Source organism: Muscardinus avellanarius (genome assembly GCF_963383645.1).
Source record: "Muscardinus avellanarius genome assembly, chromosome: 1".
Classification (NCBI taxonomy): Eukaryota; Metazoa; Chordata; class Mammalia; order Rodentia; family Gliridae; genus Muscardinus; species Muscardinus avellanarius.
Window position 1 is genome coordinate 67,854,060 of NC_137786.1, and position 17,793 is coordinate 67,871,852.

A 17,793-nucleotide genomic window follows, 5' to 3' on the forward strand; every position below is an offset into this window, starting at 1 on the left:
CCTCCTTCTTTAACCTTTTGTGGATGAGTTTTGTTGACAGACAATTCACTGCAGAATACCACGTAGAGTTTGATGTGCTCCAATAAGTTCTGTTCTCCATCATCAGTTTCTGATACCATGGGGGCCCTCCCTTTGCGCCCCCTGCCCCACTCCACAGTCACTCTTGGGCTTCAGAAGCATCTCTGGAGACCAGGGTGTCCCGTCCCTAAGGCTCCAACCTGCAGAGCCCCAGGAAAGAAGACACAAACACCGAGTCTGCTATGATACTTCTTCCTTTAATGCGCACAGCAAGCAAATATATATCAGTATCATAACCCCTCCCTTGATATCACCCTAGATATCAAGGATATCACCTTGATATCCCTAGATATCACCCCACCAACCCCAAGCTTCCCACAGCTAGGGCATGCACATTTCTAACCCTCTCATAGGCAGGCTGGTGGTAGCATGAGGCGCTGCGTCACTGATCATCCGTAGGGCGCCTGATAGGGCACACTGCACAGGCTCAGGGCACCGCCAGCCTCGTGAGCCTTGTGACTTGGCAACATGCCTAGGCGCCATCTTGAGCCACCGCCCCATCCCGGTCTAGCCGAGCGGGCCCTGACACCAGGGCACAAAGCTGCATCTCCAGTGTGAGGAGCGATAGCTGCACCCTGCACTGTGAGTGCACATCCTTGGTATACTGGCCAAGCAGGACCGGTGCTGTCTCCACATCAGAGCTGCCAGGGACACCCAGAGCCAGCGGCGTGCCATGTGCCGACTGATTTGCACTGATTTTGCTCCAGCCCCATGGTTCTGCCCCTCTCCCTGTGATCTTCTCCACCTGCCTCTGCCCCCACAGGTCACCCACCTGCAGCTCCCGGTTTCTGCATTAAGTCTCTCCTTAGAGTGATGTTAAAACTGCTACTTCTGCAGTTTCCTGTCACTGCGTCTCCTCCACACCCCAAACGGACACCTGCCTGCAAGCTTTCTTCACCAGATGCTTTCCCTTGACAGGCCACCTTCTAGTGCTTTCCTCAGGCTCATAGTAAACTCAAAGATAATCATACTGGCAGGTGGAATTAGTTAACTAAAGAATTTCAGACATCAGAGTTAAAGGCAGACTGTCCCTTCTTCCTCTAGTCTTTGTTATGTCTTGAACTCTGGTTCATACTTTAGCCTCCTACCTAGAAACCAAATGGAAAACAGTGTCTGGGAAAATTCTCCCCCCCCCCCCGATACATGCTTTTTGACCTGGCCAATTGCCATTTGAGGTGTTGAGAAGTACCCTCGGGAGTTGCCTGGTTTCAGGGTTGTAGGGCACTATTTCAAAGTTCTTCTAAGCACAGACGCTCACAATGAAATGCTGCACGGTACATTTTTCAGATGCCGCCATTTGTCTGAGAACCATGTACTACCCGGCTGTCTGGTTGCTGTTTCTCACTGAATTGCTCTCATTCACTGCCATTTGCCTCTCCCTGGTTATTTTTGTTTTAACATATCTTCCATGTTCTGCACTGTGCCTTCTCCCGGTGCCGCCCACCTCACATCTGCTAATTTCCCAAACCACCGGCTCAAGAATTAGGTAGCTTATTATGACTTGTACATCCTGCACCCTCACGCGGAACTTCTGCCATCCATTCAACAAATATTGCCGGGAACCGGCACTGTTCTTACCAAATGTGAAGGTTAATTGTGTTTGGAGTTTAATAGTGAAGTGTAGCTTCTGGATGATAGGTGTGTGTTTGCTACGTGGACTGTTTCTCTCTGCAAGTTCAAGAACCTGATGGGTAATTAATGCCTAGAAAATCAGTTTAACTAATGACTAGCCAGTGTTGGACATGTATTGGAAAGCTTAAGATCACTCTGGTGTTGCTTTGTAAGGTTTCATCCCAAGCTTACTGCCTTTACTTATGTTTACATAACTGAATTTTCATAATTGGGTATTCTTTTCATAGTGTGAGCGAGGAGGCTTTTATTTTTTGTAGTTAGGCAGCTGGAGATGATGGAGAATCTACTGTTTCACTTGTCTAGTGAGAGGCCATTGCTGCCAGGAGTGATAAGGATGTGGCAGCCAGAGGTGACGGGGTCTGGGCCAGGTGAGCAGGCACCCCACAGGGTCTTCCATCCCAGAGCCAGCCAGCACAGTGCCCCCTGGGACTGAGTTTCCATGCTGAAGTTCTAGGCATAGGTTCCTCTCCTTGAAAACCCACACTCGTTTAGAGTTCTGTCATTTCTAGCTCATTAAGGTGAGGATTTTCATAAAGGCTGAGATGAGCACTCAGTGCATCTTTGCCTCGGCTTCCCAGTTTACAGAATGACCCGAATCTGACTTAAATCGATATCACAGCTTAAATTCTTCATCTTGTGCAGCCAAAGAAGACAGGAACCAGTGGTACGCCTTTTCTTTTCTTTTTGATACTGGGAATTTAAACCCAGGGGCATTCTAACTCTGAGCCAGACCCCAGCTCTTTTCATTTTTTATTTTTAATCAGGGCTGCACTAAATTGTTGGGAGTCTCACTAAGTCGCTGAAGCTGGCCTTGAACCTGCGATCCTTCTGTCTCAACCTCCGAAGTACTGGGATTCCAGGTGCACCACCACACCCGGCTTGCTTTTCATTTTCTTGAAAGTCAAGTTAGACCCGAGTCTCTTGTGTCTGAGCTTCTCCCACCCTAACCCCCTTCTTTATGAACCCTTTCTTCCAGGTTTTGCAATTGTTTGTGTGGCCGTACCTCACTCTGTCCTATTTCTCCTCTCCTTTTAAAATCTCTGGCCACTGTTAGGAATACACTGTTCTGATTACAGTGGGAAAATTACTCTCATAATTCTCTTTATCTTCAAACTGTGTTTATTGAGTCAGATTTTCCCACTGTCCTAGAGTTCCCTTGGCCATATGTAGTATATTCCTAATCATCACCCTGCTATCTTAAAAGAATGAATGTAATTTCCAGGATGCTTAAGCTATCAACAGGGATTAGTTTTCAAGTGCTGGAGAATCTGATTTATTGCTTCACAAATTACTTTTTTGCTGTATGACGGAGTCTTACTAAATAAATTTGTTTGTTCAGTCTGGAAACTGAAGATCCCTGGGTACAGGTGGGACATAGTTCTAGACTTGGCCAATACTAGATGTTTGGGCCCGTCCTTCCCCAGGCCTGCCGTGCTAGTAACAGAAGGGCCTGGTGATGCTGCAGTTGAACACTCAGGCTGAGGCCAGAGTGCCTGCATCCGCATCCTGGGTGTGCCGCCCGCTACCTGTGTGACTTTGGATAAGATGTTTAGACTCTGTCCCTTGGACTTTCTTGTACATAAAATGGGAATGATGGTGCTCTCCATGTTGCAAGATTGCTACTGAGGGTTAAATTAGATAAAGTAGTGAGATTGCCTTGCCAGGGGCAACCTCTCACTCAACCTTGGATTATAATGACCTCAGCAGTTACCCACCAACCTAAGGAAAAGCAGAGTTTCCTAATCAATGGTTATGATAGCCCATCTCACAACAGCTTAGGTCATAACTTTGGCTGCGGCAGTGTCATCTTGTCCTCTACTCTGGGATCGGCTCTTGGTAGGTGGCACCCAGAGAACTTTCCAGGCCTGGCTCAGCCCAAGGTTCCGACTTGCTCTCATTCCTTGCTGAGGTCCTCTGGGTCCTTTGGTTAATATGTTCTTTATCTGCCCATCCACCTGGACTTGCACCAGCTCCTCTCCCCCAGAGCCTTATATATTGGCTTTTCCAATAATCATTGAAAGAACAAGAGGAATGCTTTCCTTAGTACAGATGGAAATGTAGATAGCTCACATTTTCTGGGCTTTCTGTCTTTGGAAACAGGGCAATTTCTTTTTCCTAATCCTCGGTCTCCTCTCCCTGCTTCATAAATTAGAGAGGAAAAACCCCTCAATTGTTGTTGTGATTACTTCGGCGACTACCTTGAGGGCTCCTGGGTATCCCAGGTTGCGGTGTGGAGGCATGAGGTTGTGTGACATTTCTCCGCAGGCGCCTGTCTCCCCGCGGCTGCTGAGCGGGAAGCCTGCAGCTCCCGCGGGCAGCGCCGGCGCACGAGCACCACCGTGTGGTCCTTGGCTGCAGCCTCTGAGCCGGCGTCCCGCTGGCCCGAGATCTGGCTGGGGAAATGCAGGCAAAAAATGACATTTTGGATAATTACAAAATGGCTGTTAGCCGGACTTACGGATAATGTATCTCTGGAATTAAGTAGGGCAAATGTTTTTCCTGCTTCAGGTTTCTTCTTCTTCTTCTTCTTCTTCTTCTTATTATTATTATTATTATTATTATTAATTTTTTCTGTGGTACTGGGGATGGAATCCAGGGGCATTCTACCTCCGAGCTACATGCCAAGCCCTATTTTTATTCTTTATTTTTAAACAGGGTTTCACTAAGTTGCAGAGGGCCTCGCTAAGTAGCTGAGGCCATCCGCAAACCGTGATCCTCCTGTCGCTGCCTCCCAAATGCTGGGATTACAGGTGTGTGCCACCACGCCCAGCAGATTTCTCTTTATTGGGAAGCTTCTACGGTACCTTCAGGAGGGACTCAGGGACTCCTAAGTGACCAATTCAATATTTTACATGCATTTGTAAAGAATAAAATTATATATTGTGGGTAGTACATCAGAAGAATCACATTTCTTTGGAGGGTTTTATTTTTTTCACACGACTTTTTTTTTGTTGTTGTTAATAAAGTTAGTGTAAAGTCTGGCCAAAAAGAATGTGGACCCTGGAGCAGCAGTACCACAGTACCAGTATGACCTGATCTTGTTAGAAACACAGAATTCCAGTCTCTGTTCCAAACTGGCTGCATCAGGATTTGAATCAAAGATCCCAGGGCTTCCTGCACACGTGACAGATTGAGCTGCAGAGCTGGCAGGAATCAGACCCCTGTCCTCCCAGCACCACTCTCTCCCTGCCTCCTCATCTCAGCCCCTACAGTCACATTGGGGCCTCAGGGGACCAACTGTCAAGAGGGATGGTGAGATGGTGACTCACCCTGTCTGCCCTGGGTCGGCTGAGGGAGAACTGAAATCACATACAGGTTACTTCTGTGCACAGGTTACTACCTGTGCAAACAGGAGGACCATCAGGACGGGAAGGTCTCACATTCATACTCGGCTCTCAGAGAATCAACTGTGTACCACCTATATCAGCAGCAGAGCAAATATTCAAGGATAACCATTCATCATGCTTCCAGTAGTGTCTGAGCTGATTTTACCAAATTTTCCAAAGGTCACTCATAGGCCAGTCTTCCCAGAGATCAGAATAGTAAAGATCACAGTCTGTTTTCCTTATCACGGTTTGTTTTTCTTAACAAGACCCTTCTCACTTTCCCACACTTGGCGCCCTGGGGCCCCAAAAGCATCCCCTGTGGAGCCCAGTATGGGGCACAGCAGGCGCTCAGTGACGCTCCCTGATTAAACCACTAATTAGCCCTGAGCAGTGGCCTCATGTCCTTCACACTAATCCTGCCGTTTATGGTAATCAGATTATTTGCATCATTAGAGACTCACACAGCTACATGAGGACTAGGTTGTCTCACTAATATATATCAACTATTCATTAAGGAAATAGGCTCCTGATGGCTGAGAAATGCCTTGACAGTGCATACAGATTGAAATAGGTGAGCGCCTTAACTGTTTACAAACTCCATTCCCTTTACCTTGAAATGAGAGGGGTGGAACAAAGAAAAACCAGGTGAAAATAATACTAAACTCTTCTCAGCAGCATAAATACACGTTTAAAGTAAAATTAGTTAAAGAAGTTATTGGACAATAGTAGGTAAGGCTTTAGGAGAACATGTTATCTGAAGTCCTTAGATTGACAAGAGATATTAATATTTGCGTTGCTCCTGACCCTCCGTGTCTCTGTTCCCTGGGACTGGTACTATTGTCAAACAGTGAAGCACTGAGAACAGCTTATTATGTAGTTTTCCATCATACTGAGGCACGAAAACAATTCAAACTAGGTTAGACTTCTGTACTATCTACAATTTGTGAAATTATGGACATTTTGCTCTTAATTACTAAAAAATGTAGCAAAATCTTGTGCCATTTTCTTTTAATCTGATTCATTGAAATCAGCAATGTTTTCTCCAACCTTTGAGAGGAATTCAGAATGTCAATGTTTCGAAATTACTTTCCTTCAAGTTAAATGTAAGTATAATAATTTATTTTAAATCAATCATAATATAATTAATAAAATATATCTAAATGTAAGTGTAATAAGATAAATGTAAAATACATTATAATAATTATAACAAATTTTACATGGGGAGATAAGCATACATGTCCCACGTAAGAAGATAATAGTCAATCGGAGTAATTTCAAGAATACAGCATGTACTCATCTCTGAATACTAACAGTTACAGTCTGCTGCCTAGAGATATTTTATAAGAAGACATTTACAAAGAGTACAATAACATCAGGCATGGTGGCTCATGCTTATAATCCCAGTATTCAGGAGGCTGAAACTAGAGAATCATGGTTCACAGACAGCCTCAGCTACTTAGTAAGGCCCTTTGCAACTCAGTGAGACCCTATTTCAAAATAAAAAATAAAAAAATATGGCCAGGAGTGTAGCCCAGAAGTAGAATGCCCCTAGGTTCCATCCCCAGAACCACAAAAATAAATAAATAAATAAATAAATAAATAAATAAATAAATAAAATGTAGCTCGGGGTTACAATGCCCTGGGTTCCATCCCCAGTACCACAAAGAGAGAGAGAGAGAGAGAGAGAGAGAGAGAGAGAGAGAGAGAGGAGTACAAGTGTCACAACTCTACTTTTTTAAATTAATTTTCCCCAACCATTTATCTTAGGAGAGGTTAGCAAGGCCCTCCACAACTTAGTAAGATCCTGTTTCCAAATAAGAAATAAAATCAGGCTGGGGGCTTAGCCCAGAGGTAAAATGCCTCTGGGTTCAATCCGGAGTGCCACAGAAAGAAAAGAAAAATTGCCCAAATGAAACCAAGTGTATCGACACATGTAGAATAACTATTTTTAAATATCTTTACATTTATTCTCTCTTTCTCTACTACTCCCACCCCGTCCACATGAACAAGTACCTTCTCTTTCATAGCAAATAGTAAAATGACCCAGGGAAATTTAACATGGGTGCAGTGCTCTCAACTAGCGCGCAGCCCTGATTCAGGTTCAGTCATCTCAGCAATGCCCTTACAGAGCATTTCCACCTCTGCTCCAGTGTAATCCAGGCTCACACATTTAGCTGTGGTCAGAGCACTTAGCTCTTACCCCTTTGGTGTCCTTCGAACTGAAACCATTCCTCAGTTTTTCTTTGTCTTTCAAGACATTAACAATTTTAAAAATCATTAATAGGTCCAAGCTTCTTCTCAGCAAGACTGAGCCTATGCACCGGGAGCAGAGGGACTAGGGATTGATGTATCACAGGCCATTGCTGGAAGTACTTGATGTTGATCTGTTCCGTCACTGGGGGTGCTACCTTTGGTCCCCTGGTTATGGTGGACTCTCCCTTTAAAATTAATAAGTAATCTCTAAGGAGTTTATCAATCCTGTTCCCCAAAACATTTAGCCGGCTATTTTAGCATCAATTCATGATACTTGCATGAATTGGCTATTATAGATTTGGTTGAAGATAGTGATTTTCTGTCTCATTCTTTTGCACTTACTAGTTGGACTTTTGTAATAAAGAATAATTTTATATCATTCATTCTTTATGTATACATAATGATACATGCAGATATATGTGTGTGTGTATGTACATATGCATCTAGCCATCTATCTTTGTGATAAAGATAAAGCTTCTGTGAAGGGCTTACAGGTTTTTTATTCACTTGGTTATGGCTCATTATTCTCATTATTTATTTTGATGATCATATCATCCCAACTCTGCCCATTGGGTACCCCTTCCATCTCTCTCCTGTGACATGGCCTCATCAGTTTGCAAATTTATTATTTTGTGTGTGTGTGTGTGTGTGTGTGTGTGTGTGTGTGTGGTACTGGGGATGGAACCCAGTTGCCCACTGCCTTCAAGCTACACCCCCGGGCCTATTTTTTTAGTCTTTTTTATTTTTTGAAACAGCGTCTCACTGAGTTGCGAAGGGCCTTGCTAAGTAGCTGAGGCTGTCTGCGAACCGTGATCCTCCGGTCTCCGCCTCCTGAATGCTGGGATTATAAGTGTGTGCCACCACGCCTGGCTGCAAATTTATTCTTCAGCATCTAGCGTACTAATACAGGTATTGATGGCCTTAGCGTATCTTCACTCAACTTATCACCCATATAGCAGATTTTATTATTGCAATATATTTTTTTTGTTACTGCTATATACCAGTTACTGATCTAACCAATGGCACAAGGGAAAACCAGGCAACTAAATTGGCCCTTACACTATGTAATGGTAAATTGTGATAGCAGTGAGTTATGCATTCCATGGGGGTACTAAAGAGAAGCTCCCAACATCAGTGGGTCAATTAAAAACACTCCGGAAGGAATGTAGACCACTTCCTAGGCCTAATGGAATCAAGATCCACACCAAGAAGAGGGATGGTGTTCCAGGCTAGGAAAGTACATACCTCTCTGAGGAATTGAGGAAATTTGTTAAATCCAAGACAAGGTGTGTGTGTGTGTGTGTGTGTGTGTGTGTGTGTGTGTGTGTGTGTGGTATTTGGGTATGTGTTGAAGACTATGGGGAGAGAAGAGACTAGAGAAATTGGCTGGGGCCCTGTGAGCTTTGCTAAAGACCCTGCTCAGATTCTGTCCCAAGAACAGTGGTTCTTAACCTTGGCTCTACATTGGTTTTTGCTACTGGAGATTTAACTCAGGGGCATTCTACCTCTGAGCTATACCCCCAGAACTATTGTATGTATGTATGTATGTATGTATGTATGTATTTAAATAGTTGCTGAGGGTCTCAATAAGTAGCTGAGGCTGGCCTTGAACCTGAGATCCTCCTGTTTCAACCTCCCAAATACTGAGATTGCAGGTGTATACTACCGCCCCTGGCTTGGCTATACATCGAGATCCCTTGGAGAGCCTGTCAGAAATACAACAGGGCTCTATCCCCAACCGTTTCAGCCAGGAATTTTTGAAGTGGATGGAGATGGGGGAGCTCTAGTTTCCACACATTTTAATCTTCATACCTGACTGGTAGAGAATTTATTGTGAGGAATGGCATCACACATCACAGAGCTAAACCCTTCAAAGGTAAATTTTTAAATGGTTCACTTTATTTTATAGGATTTCGAACTCAACAATGAACTAAAAATGAATGTCCTAAATTTGCTAGAAGAAGTCTTGCGAGACCCAGACCTTCTTCCCCAAGAAAGGAAAGCCACAGCCAATATCCTGAGGTAAAGACGATTGCAGATGCTGATCGAGTCACTCTGGTGGGTCTGGGCTGGGTTCATGGCAAATAAGATTCGGTCATACCAGAAGGATAAATCTTGGAATCCTGGTAGTAGCATGAACGGTGTTCTCACCGTGTTCTCTACCATCTTTTTTCTTGGAACAACTTGGAGTTTGCCATCTCAGGAAGACTTTGGGCCATGGCATAACTCGGGTGGGTGCAGTTGCTCTGCTTCCCGTGGGCAGACGGTTTGCTCTAGAACCACACGTTGAAGGACTAAAGCTGGGGATGTGCTTCTGAGTCAAGTGGGCATGGCAGAGAGATACTTCCTTCCCTCCTGTGGGTTCTAAGTATCTGTCGCTAGCTCCTGTTGGTGAGCGGGCTGGGGGTGGATCTGCGGGAGGCTTCTGTACCTGGACTGAGGATGTGCCACCATAGAGTTGGAAAACATTTTCTTTAGTTTGTTTCACTAGTCCTAGAACAATTTTTCTGTTGACTTGTTGGCTTAGGGTTGTATGGTCATGTAAGGTTGTACAAAGCATGTCCCCATACATCTATGTGGTAAAAGCTTAGAATATCTCACTAGAGACATGTGTGTGGCCATTGTTCTTACATCAGAATCCAAGCAGGTAATGAGTTTTCTTCTTCTTTTTTTTTTTTTGTGGGTTTGGGGATGGAGCCCAGGGGCATTTGACCTCCGAGCTACACCCCCTGCCCTATTTTTTATTCTTTATTTTGAAACCGGGTCTCACTGAGTTGCAGAGGGCCTCACTAAGTAGCTGAGGCTGTCTGTGAACCACGATCCTCCAGTCTCAGCCTCCCGAATGCTGGGATTACAAGCGTGCATCACCACGCCCGGCTAGGTAATGAGTTTTCTGATGGCTTCTTGAACAAGTAGGTGGATTTTTTTTTCTTCTAGCTTGTGTTCCATGAGTAGGGAGCCATTAATGGCTTTGCGCAGACATTTTAGTTACAGCCTCTCAGCTCAACCCTGTCCCAATTTGAGAGTGGTAAGCCTGGCATCTATCTTCTAGGACCTGTTAGTCCTTTATCATTGTGGAATCTAATTCCCTCTTTACTTGCAATCTCTGGAAATGATCCATTCTTTCTTCCAAGCTTGGCACATTATTTGTAGGTGGTGGTTCTAGAGCTTGAATCCAGAGGCATTCAACCTCTGAGTCATATCCCCAGCCCTATTTTAGTTTTTGTTTTTGAAACAACATCTGAGGGACCTAAACTAAGTTACTGAGGTTGGCCTCGAACCTGAAATTCTCCTATTTCAACCCCCCAAGTACTGGGATTACAGGCATGTGCCACCAATCCTGGCTCGTATTTTTGTTTTTCAAATGTGTCATCCAGAAAGCTTCTGTGTGGAAGAGACTACATTTTAGCTCAGCCTGCCATGTTTTCAGAAATCCCTTCCAGATTCAGCAATGCCAGATTTTGATTTGTAATGTTTTAAAACCTGGGTTAGCCGGGCGTGGTGGCGCACACTTGTAATCCCCGCGCTTGGGAGGCGGAGACAAGAGGATCGCACAGGTTCATAGTCAGCCTCACTGGCTTAAGAGACCCCTGTTTCCAAATAAATAAAAAAAGTATAAAATAGGTCTGGGAGTGTAGCCTGGAGTTAGAAGGGCTTCCAGGAACCCCAGTACCACCAAAAAAACCAAACAAACAAAAACAAAAAACAAACAAAAAAAACCCCTGGGCTGTAAGTCATTCTTAGCCCCCGCATTAGCCGAAGGTCTGTAACCAGATAATTCTTTGGCATGGTGATGTCATAGTTTGAGTTGTATGCCCCCACCCACAAAAAAATATATGTTGAGTTCTAACCTCTAGTACTTCACAGTGCGACTTTATCTACCAATAAGGCTATTGCATGTATAATCAGTTAAATCTAAGGCAACTGGCCTCCTTGTAAGAAGATAGCCATGGAGGTCAAACCCAGAGAAAGCACCATTGACAGGTGGAGGCGGAGACTGGAGCCATACAGCTGCAAACCAGGGAACACCAACGATTGCTGCACACCTGAAGCGAGGCAGGCAAGGAAGGACTGACTCCCCTGCAGGGCTTAGGGCAGCCTGGCCCGAGACACCTTGTTCTCAGACTTCTCTCCAGAATGGGGAGCCTGGAATATACATTGTTTTCTCATTTTAAGACACCCAATTTGTGGGGTTTTGTTGGGGCAGCCTCAGGAAACATTGAGGGATTTTCCTCATGCTTTCCATTCTATAAAAACAACAAGTAAGCCAAGCATGGTGGCGTACACTTGCACTCCCAGTACGTGGGAGGCTGAGACAGGAGGATTCCAGGTTTGCAACTAGTCTCAGCAACGTGAGGCCCTCTGCAACCAAGTGAGACCCTGTTTGTTTCAAAATAAACAATAAAAAATAGGAATCGAGGTATTGCTCAGAGATAGAACACCCTTAGGTTCAATCCTCAATAACACACACACACACACACACACACACACACACACACACACACAAGTCAGCTTTGGGATTCCATTACTAGTTCTAGTTTCATATTTTAAGATTATACACATGAGGGGGAGTGGTGAGTTGGCCCGGGCCACCCTCCCCCCTCATGCCATTTTGGCATGGGGCTGTATTTTCTATATTTCTATTTTCTGTATTTCTATCTTTTTAATAAACTTCTTTAAATCTTCACACACACACACAAAAAAAAAGATTATACACATGTGTTTAGTTAAAGCCTGGTCTCAGTGGTGAGTGATTATGACTGGGAGTGATTGCTGTTCCTTTTCTCTTTCTGTAAACAGTTTTCTGTGGTCTTTGTATTTTAAAACACTGATAGTTTAGAATTACCTTCCTGAAGTTTGGGTCCCTAGGGATTTAATAGCTATCAGGGAAATGAAAGTGTTTTGATGGGGAATACTGAGGATTGGCCAATATGAGGCCCCCAAGACACTTCTGCCATTTGTCAGATGTTACTAATTGATCCTGAGAGATTTATGCACCAAGAAGTGATTTTGGAAACCAGTTAAATGGAGTTGATACTTGGGATGCAGCCTCTTTACCACCCCAGGTGTTTAGTATGCATCAGGCCTAGGCTATGCCAATTCTCTTTGCTGAGTAACGACCTGAGAACTAGAAGCATAAGGCTGATGGAGAAAAGACATTGTATTAGACATACAGGCTGAAGGTACAGGGCTGAGCAGAGCTCGAGTCTCACTTTTGTAGGGTGTCACAGGGCTAAGTGTCGGCTTAGACAGAGGGAGCTGTTCAGGTCTTAAGCAGTCTGAGCCTCTGTTTCTTCATTTATAAAGGTGGCTAATAACACCTACTCATTGGGCCATTATGAAGATCACATGATACAATGTGGTGTAAAGAGATTAACACAGTGCCTGAACATATTACTCAAATTATATCTAATTATTGTTGTTGTTAGAAGCACTGACAGGTCTTAGTAAAATGTTTCGGCCAATGGATGTGATATTCCCAAGTGAAATCTGGTGGATCTGAGTCAGATTCAACTTTCCTTAAGCTTCATCACCTTGTCTACACTGAGTGCAGACCCATAGCAGGCCAGGCCAGTCACTCTTGTCTCTGTTTTTACTCTTCTTCCCATCACCAGAGGAGGAATTTTCCACTTACAGAACTTGACTAATTCCATTTCCTGCTAAGTTTATTTGGTGTTTCATATAAAATGTACAATTATTAAGCTGATTACACTGCTGATAGATGTAGGGGGAGCCCAGGATCCTGGCCTGTCCATAAAAACCCACAGGTAGTCAGGAGATGAGAAGCAGCTCTTTCCACTGTAGAGACTGGACCAAAAGTGTCGAGGCCTCTATATTCCAAAGGGGAAATGATTCTGAACATACCTTCCAGCAAAAACGGGTTATGCCCATGGGAGATAAAACATACCTTATTATAGTTAAATGTGGCCTTGATATTGGAGATTTATATGCACCTTGGTCATGTAACAGTGAGATGTACACGTGAAGCATGTGTGAAGACTTCTATCATGTGAATACATGAAGGCAAAGCTCTCTATTATGAGCCACCCTGGCTCAGTCTCTTGGGAGCTACTAACTGATGATCGCACATAATCACCATAGGCTGTCCACTGCCACCTTTGTGGATGTAAACATCTGCTCAAGACTTCCACATTTCTAAAATATTATTCTTCCAAAGTTGTCCAAGTAACTGTTTTCAAATCTATTCTGTGTAGAGACTTTTTTGGATACCTAACATGCCACAAACTGAAAAGAAATGGTGAGTGACTTTCTGAGGTCAACTGTACTGGGCTTGGGTCATGAAAGATCACACCAGACCCTCAAAAGCCTCAAGTAGCATCAACATAAAGAAAATGTTAACTAGCTTAATGAAACCGGAGTACATCTGGGATGTCAGGGTAAGATAACGGAGAAGAGGAACATTTCACAGAGCTGACTTCTTGAACGTTTCTCTTCAAGGGAAAGATACTGCCCAAGCTTATAAACATGTCTTTCCCACGTTCACACATGGTTGTGGGATTCCCTGCAGGAATATGGACTATAGCAGAAAGAATGATAGACTCGACAGGAGAATCACATTTGTCCCCTGTGTATGGATTTTAAATGTGACTGAACAATCTTTGGAGAGAGTCGGGTTTAATTTACCTTTTTTTCCCCCTCTTAGTCTGCCCTTTACCATTCAATGAGTCTTTCTTTCTGCTCTAAAATGACAGGGTTCATTGCTAACGAGAGAGCTTCCACTTGTGTCTTCTAGAAGGATCTTTTGTGAAAGATTTGGAAAGAGTGAAGGAAGACAGAGGGATCAAAACTGGGATTTATTGAAAAAGGCCCTTCCATTAGCCTCTGGGAGAACAGCCGTGAGTGACAGGGAGAACACAGACGTATCTCGTCTGTAAAATGGAGATAATAATGCCTTAGAAGGCATTTTTCATGGTACAGGAAGTAACATGTATCAGTTGCTCAGCACCTGCCTGGCATGTAGTGGGCAGCCAGTTAAATCATCTCTGCAGACGTGTTATTCTTGAGGATTGTGGGTTTTGTTTCCATTCACTCTGGACACAAAAGAGCATAACATCATTCCTTCATTAAAACTGGCTTCCTCCAGTGGAGCCAGCAGCCAAGGAATGCAGGCAGGCCTAGCTATCTGGGAATGGCAGGGCCTCGGATTCTTCTCTAGGGCCTCCAGAAGAAATGCAGCTGAGCTGACCCAAGTTTAGACTCTGATCTCTAGAACTGTTAAATAATACATTTCTATAGGTTTCTTTAGATTCCCCCTCCCAAAAGAAAATAACTAGTGAACAGGTTACATGTCTTAGGACTGTTTAAATATTTTAATATTTTTATATGTGCTTGTAACTTCATTTTAAAACACTTAAAATGCTTGGCCCACGTGGTAAGTTATAAAATTGGATGTGAACTCAGTATCATTCTCCTGGACTCTGAACTTTGGTTGGACATAAAATGTCTTCTCATTTTGAAACAGTCTTTTATGTATGAATTAACATATTTCTTATTTATTAATTCATCATTTATAAAAATATATTTATTGAGAGCAGCATAGCAGCGTGTGGGGGATACACACCTGGAAAGCAAGAGGGAGGAATTACTTGCTGGGTCCTGCCTTGCATTCTTCTAAGTATTGCCACTTGGAAACTCCCCTGTGTTTCTGGTCTATCTGTGGTGTGTGTTGCGGCATCTTCTCCCTGGGTGCCAGTGGGGATACTGGGCAGGGGCTGGAGGGTGTGAATAGGATGCTCAGGCCTATGAGTGTAGCTCAGAGGTGTCACTGAAGTCTGCCTGAATTCTAGATCGCCTGTGTTCTAGCACACCCATCTCACCACAGGCTCATTTTTATATTGGTGCATTTATGTATGACCTAGTACCGTCAGTAACAAGTTGGCTCCATGTTCCAAGTCATCTCTTCCGATGGTTTTCTTGTGCACTGCATGCGTTTTTCTGTTTCAGCCATCCATCACTTGTCCCCAGCTAGGCAACCTGCTGTGCATCACAGCCCCACAGACCTAACCCTCAGACTTCCCACCCGGGGAAAATTGAACCACATTTCATGATTTTGTTCTTCTTCCTTGTATATCTGTTTTCTTTTTTCATGGAGGTTATTTCTTTTTTGTTTTTGTTTTTGTTTTTAGGGCTCTTTCACAAGATGACCAAGATGATATCCACTTGAAATTAGAGGACATAATTCAAATGGTAAGTTCAGCCACCCTTTAACAATCATGTGCACACTGCCTCTCACAGGCAAGTAATAAACTTGTAACCAGTGGTGCAGCATTTGACCATTGTCTACCAATGAAGTTCTGTGAGATGAACCACATTTGGTGTCGGGTCTAGAAGTTGGTCAGCAGTGTTAGTGTTGGCTTTGATATCTTTGAACTTCCTGCATTTTCTTTCATAGCTAGAATCTTGTGACACTTCTGCAGCTGTGGTATTCTGCCTCTGGGTCCTGCAGTGAGTGGCTGAGCACCTCGCCCTCAGCTGGGTTCATGTCCCTCTCTTATCTCTTACAGATGGACTGTCCGAAGGCCGAGTGCTTCGAGACCTTGTCAGCCATGGAGCTGGCAGAGCAGATCACCCTCCTGGACCACATTGTTTTCAGAAGCATTCCCTATGAGTGAGTGCTGCCCCTCCCAGCACCAGGGCTCTGCTGTGTGAGCTGACCTAGGAGATGATATTATCCCAAGGCAGATGTGTGTGTGTGTGTGTGTGTGTGTGTGTGTGTGTGTGTGTGCATGTGCACTTGGAGACATGAGTCTTAATCTTAGGATGATTTGGCCCTGCTTGATTGTCTCTGGTTCCAATATATGTTGGGAATATTGAGTTTTGGGGACTCTCAAGATGGTCATTGTGTATGTGCTGGGATCACTATAGACTATGAATTCCTCAATACTCTTCTATCCTTGAGTGACAGGAACCTCAATCTAGTAATAAGAGTGACTCTCAGATTTTGTGTGTAAAACTCTTTAGGAAGCATGTTTAAAAGATGGACATTCCTAGATACCACCCTCAAAAATTCAAATTCTAGTAGGTTTGTTTGAGGCCTGGGAAACTGTCTTTTCAATGAGAATCTCAGATAATTTTGAGTGGTCTAAGACTCCACTTTTCTCTGAGAAACAGTGACCTAGGGTGAACACTGTAAGCTCTGCTATAGTTCTTCACTCACTTCCATGTATCGATGACTGTTGCTGGGCTTTCTGTCCATGGACACGTCACACAGCCTTTGGATTTCCTCCCATGAAGAGTGGGGCCATCTCTCTAAGCCCTTCTAGCTGCTCTCCTCAGATAGCTCCACAAACAAGGCCTCTGTCTAGACAAATGGTGACTGTTGTGCATTGCCTGTGAACTATTAGCTCCCTGTGACTACTAGTGCTAGTCATCCTGGTGTTGCTATGACACAAATACCTAGTAAGAACAACTTAAAGGACAAAAGGTTTATTTGGGCTCATGGTTTGCAACCATCGTCTGCCAGCTCCGTTGCTCTGGGTCAGAGGTAAAGCCACCATAGCAGAAGGGATAATGAAAGAAAGCTACTAAAACTACTCAGCCCAGGTAGCCAGGAAGAAGACTGAGGAAGAGAGGGAGGGGGGAGGGAGAAAGGGAAGGGAAAAGGGACTGTTCCTTCCAGTGCACATCCCCAGGTCCTGCTTTCCAACTAAGTCCTACCTCCTAGTAGTGTTCAGCTATTGATAGGTTTAATGGATGGATCCATTGAGTGGATTATTCCATTGATGAGATCAGCGCCCTGTGATCCAATCATTGACTGAAAGTCCCTCTCTGAACCTTGCTGCACTGGGGAACTTGCTTTCAGCACAGCCTCGGGGGGACATTTCAGATATAAACCATGAGAAGTAACTACAGAGAAGGCAATGTAAGAGCTGGCCAAGAGATAGGCCCATGACCTATGTCATATGGAGAGAGGACATTGGTGATGGTAGAGGGTTGTATGTGGACAGAGCGAGTGGGTTAGAGGGTCAGAACTGTAGCTGTGTCAGGCAGCATAAAGAGAAGGACCTGAGGGTGCCCCTGAAGACTTTTTTCAGTGTATTTTATCATTTTCCCCTTCCCCTCCTCTTGCATTCATAGATTTATCCATGAACATGGAGGTGGGGGCAGGAATTAAAACAGAAATGTATCCCACTGGCTATTCCAATGAATATGGTGCCAATTTGAAGACTTGAGTTAGGAACTGCCTCCTCCCTTCTCTTCAGCACCCTGAGGACAGGGGTGGGGCGTGCCCTCTGTGCAGCAGGAGAAAGAGCAAAGTCAGAACTTTGTAGGTGGCTCTGGGTATGGTCTCCTCCTGGGACTCCAGCCTGTCCTCCCTGTCCCCTCTGTGCTTGGTATGAACATCTACCAGTTATTTCCACCTGTAGACCTGGCGCCCTTCTATATCCAACACTTCAGGGCAAGAGTGCTCCCACAACAGCAAGGGACAAAGAGTCTTGTACAAGGACTCATTCAACTTTGTAGTAAGAATGCATCAGTGTAA

General features: G+C 44.2%; 1 protein-coding gene across 1 annotated transcript in view; it reads left to right on the forward strand.

Annotated features, from left to right (window-relative positions):
- RASGRF2 (Ras protein specific guanine nucleotide releasing factor 2) overlaps positions 1–17,793 on the forward strand; it is a gene marked incomplete at both ends in the record, with an annotated part of 257,634 nt that overhangs the window by 225,736 nt on the left and 14,105 nt on the right. The window contains 3 exons of the mRNA XM_080700448.1: positions 9,199–9,311; positions 15,437–15,497; positions 15,815–15,918. Coding sequence (XP_080556574.1) covers positions 9,199–9,311; positions 15,437–15,497; positions 15,815–15,918 — 278 coding nt within the window. The remainder of the gene's footprint in view (positions 1–9,198; positions 9,312–15,436; positions 15,498–15,814; positions 15,919–17,793) is intronic.